Genomic DNA, 3,944 nt, shown 5'->3' with positions numbered 1-3,944 from the left:
TTTTTATAAATCCCCCCCCCCCCCCACAAATTTAATAAAAAATGTTCCCAAATTACATTTTATTTTCCTCAAATTCCATTTTTATTCCGTTCATTTTTCTGGATTCCGTTTTTTCTTTTTAAAAATTTTCTTTACTCCTTTTTATTAGTTAAATTAAATATTATTACTCAAAATGCATGTCTAATTAATTAAAATCATGAAACTTATACAATTTCACATCAATTTATTAAAAGTTTAACAAAAATGACATGTTTAGGGTTCTATGAAATTTTATTTTTTTCCCACCATGTTTTATTGTTACCAAATTCTTTGTTTTAGCATGTCTAATTATTTGAATACATAAAACAACCTAATTTATTAAAATGTATTCTTGAAATAGCCTTTTGAAATGTTTTTTTCCCCTCAGAAATTCTGTTGTGTATTTACAGTTTTCTGGTTGAAAATGAAAGCATATAATATTATTTTCAATTATCTTTTAATTACTGAAAATTAAACTTTATTTTTTTTAATTAAAACATTGAAGAAATGTTGTGTTTTTTAACAAAAAAATAAGTTTTAATAATTTTAGTAGTAGAAGTATTACGTACATTCTACTGAACAACAGTAATATATTTCTGCCACAAAGTTCTGCCAAAAAGTTAAACTGGACTTTTATTTTGACGGGTTGTCTTGAATACCTTTACATTTCTGTGTGTATATGATATTACGCTAGTTTTATTCAAATGAAGGGTGACATTTTTTTACTCAGAGCAGTTATGGAGATGTATGTCCTCATTTAGTGAGACGTCACATGCTTCAGTATACACACAGGATTCATATTAATATAGTAATTTACGGCTTAATATTTACAGACACTAGTCCATATCGCAATTTGATTTAAGTGTAATGACCTACTTTTGATTAATTCATTTAAAGTTTGGCAAATTCCGTGACATTCCGCGTTATACAGTAACGTTATATGTTCCCTAGGTGAAGCTGGAGCGCGTTCAGACACGCTGAGGTCAGGGGTCAGGGGTCAGCACCTCTTGGGGTCGGCCTGCAGTCGGCCCTGACTGTCTCTCTGCATTGAGGACCAGCAGTCGTCGATGTTGATGTAGACGTATCCCAGCTCTCTCCAGCCGTCCTCCGACAGTCTGTCAGCCATATCCATGAACAGCTTCTCACTGAGCCAAACATATAGAAGTATCGTTAACTAAAATTAAATGTGTCCCTGCAGCACAAAAGCAGTCTTAAGTCGCTGGGGTATATTTGTAGCAATAGCCAACAATACATAGTATGGGTCAAAATTATAGATTTTTCTTTTATGCCAAAAATCATTAGGATATTAAGTAAAGATCATGTTCCATGAAGATATTTTGTAAATTTCCTACCATAAATATATCAAAACTTAATTTTTGATTAGTAATATGCATTGCTAAGAACTTCATTTGGACAACTTTAAAGATGATTTTCTCAATATTTAGATTTTTGTGCTCCCTCAGATTCCAGATTTTCAAATATTGTCCTATCCTAACAAACCATACATCAATGGAAAGCTCATTTATTCAGCTTCTTTCAGAAGATGTATAAATCTCAATTTTGAAAAATTGACCCTTAAGACTGGTTTTGTGGTCCAAGATCACAAATAATAAAAATGAAATAAAGGTGGTAATAAATAAAATATAAAATTTAAAATACAATATGAAATATAAAATAAAATATTAGATGACAAACTTTAAATAAAAATTAGAAATGGTGCTTTGGCAACTAACTGAAATAAAAAAATAAAAATAAAAATAAAATAAAAAAACACATTAAATAATATTACCTAAATAATTGTAATACAAGCACATAATAAAATTATTTAAAAAAATATATATATTTTAAGTTAATTTAAAAAATGAAACCTAAACAGTAATAATTAAAAAAAAAAAAATACGGTAATTTACCAAACCAAAAAAAGAAGGATCACACAAAATGCATGTTACTGACCTGAATAAGATATTCACATAAAAGATGTTTACATATATTCCACAAGAAAAAATAATAGTTGAATTTGTAAAAAATGACCCCTTTCAAAAGTTTACATCCCCTTGAATCTTAATACTGTGTTGTTAGCTGAATGATCCACAGCTGTGTGTTTGTGTTTAGTTATAGTTGTTCATGAGTCCCTCAAACGCTCGCTGATGCTCCAGAAGGAGAAACCATGCATTAAGAGCCGGGGGGTGAAAACTTTTTGAATTTGAAGATCAGGGTAAATGTAACTTATTTTGTCTTCTGGGAAACATGCAAGTATCTTCTGTAGCCTCTGAAGGGCAGAGCCCCCCGATATTTAGGCAAAATAAGAAAAATGTACAAATCTCCATTCTGTTCTTAATGCATGGTTTCTCCTTCTGGAGCATCAGCGAGCGTTTGTTGAGATCCATCTTTTCACACGGAGGACAACTGAGTGACTCATATGCAACTATTGTATTACAGAAGGTTCAAACGCTCACTGGCGCTCCAGAAGCAAAAACCATGCATTAAGAGCCGAACAGAATGAAAATGTGTACTTTTTATTTTGCCTAAATATCATATTTTTTAATTTAGTACTGCCCATATTTACATGTTTCCAAGAAAACAAAATAAGTTAAATTTACCCAGATCTTCAAATTCAAAAAATGTTTCATATGGGTCCCTCAGTTGTCCTCAGTGTGAAAAGATGCATCTCAAAATCATACAGTCACTGCTGGAAAGGGTTCAAATATGCAGAAGATGCTGTAAAACCACAGAATGTGCAGGAGCTGGGGGTTTTCTGAAGAACAGCAGGAAGTTTAACTGTTCAGAACAAACAAGGGACTCATGAACAACTATCACTAAACACAAACACACAGCTGTGGATCATTCAGCTAACAACACAGTATTAAGAGTCAAACTCAACTGTAAATCATGTTTAATTGATGAACCTGATGCAGTTGTCGGGGTTGTTCAGACAGTCGGTGTCGCAGCGGAAACGTTCCCAGGCTAACCATCCCATCGGCGGGGTCCTCATCAGCCCGTTATCCAGAGCCCAGGCGGCCGTGCAGAACGCCAGAACAAAAATAACCGCTGAGCGCTGCATTTCTGAAACACAGATTCATCGTCCACACCATTAATATTATTATGAGTTATTATGAATGCATTCCCGCCGGAATACTGCAAGCAGATGAGGCCAGACAAGAAACACAATCTAACTTTGACAGGAACTTTTCAATTAGTCAACGCTGTACAATTACGAACATTACACTTTTACTAAACTCCCTTTTAGAACTCACTTTTTTGTATTCTATTTGTTTTCTTTTTATTTATTATATGATTAAAAACTAATTACAAGTAAAAAAAAAAAAAAAAAAACACAAGTAAAATTGCTCATTTGTTGATTTTGATTGATTTAATTTGTAAGTGGCTTTGGATAAAAGACTAAATGTAAAATATATTCCATTTGTTGTTATTAACAGCATAAAGTGCATTAAACATTACATTAAGGGGTTTGTGAGTTTAACTAAAAGCTAATAATTAATTATTAACCGATCAATTAGAACACTTACTAAAAATGAAATATTGTATTTGTTTACATTCATTGAAAAGATGAAAATGAGGAGATAATAATAATATATTGCTCTTATGTGAATAATATGCAATCAATAAACAAGCAACTGTAGTCTGATTATGAGTATTTTAAAATCTAATTTAGTCTAATTACAAGTACTTATATTTCTAATTTCTAATCTAAGTAGTACTTAAAATACTAATTTTTTGGAATCTTATTACGTGACCCAGATCACATGTAATCAGTTACTATCCAGCTCTGCCTCTCATTAGTGTAATTAGCAGAAATATTTAGCTATCTTTGAGTTTAATATCTGTTGTAAAGAAAACACCTGACAGTCACCTGACACACGTGACACACTCACATGACACACACACACACACACTCTCTCTCTCTC

The 3,944-nt window shown here is 32.0% G+C and overlaps 1 protein-coding gene across 1 annotated transcript in view; it reads right to left on the bottom strand.

Annotated features, from left to right (window-relative positions):
• naga (N-acetylgalactosaminidase, alpha) overlaps positions 1-3,944 on the bottom strand; it is a gene marked incomplete at its 3' end in the record, with an annotated part of 10,982 nt that overhangs the window by 6,311 nt on the left and 727 nt on the right. The window contains exons 2-3 of the mRNA XM_016461132.1: positions 2,925-3,081; positions 1,023-1,163 (exon numbers count right to left, since the gene is read on the bottom strand). Of these exons, the coding sequence (XP_016316618.1) occupies positions 1,023-1,163; positions 2,925-3,079 (296 nt within the window). The remainder of the gene's footprint in view (positions 1-1,022; positions 1,164-2,924; positions 3,082-3,944) is intronic.

Source organism: Sinocyclocheilus anshuiensis, unplaced genomic scaffold (genome assembly GCF_001515605.1).
Source record: "Sinocyclocheilus anshuiensis isolate Anshui unplaced genomic scaffold, SAMN03320099.WGS_v1.1 scaffold276, whole genome shotgun sequence".
Lineage (NCBI taxonomy): Eukaryota > Metazoa > Chordata > Actinopteri > Cypriniformes > Cyprinidae > Sinocyclocheilus > Sinocyclocheilus anshuiensis.
This window is presented reverse-complemented; position numbering and strand designations above follow the sequence as displayed.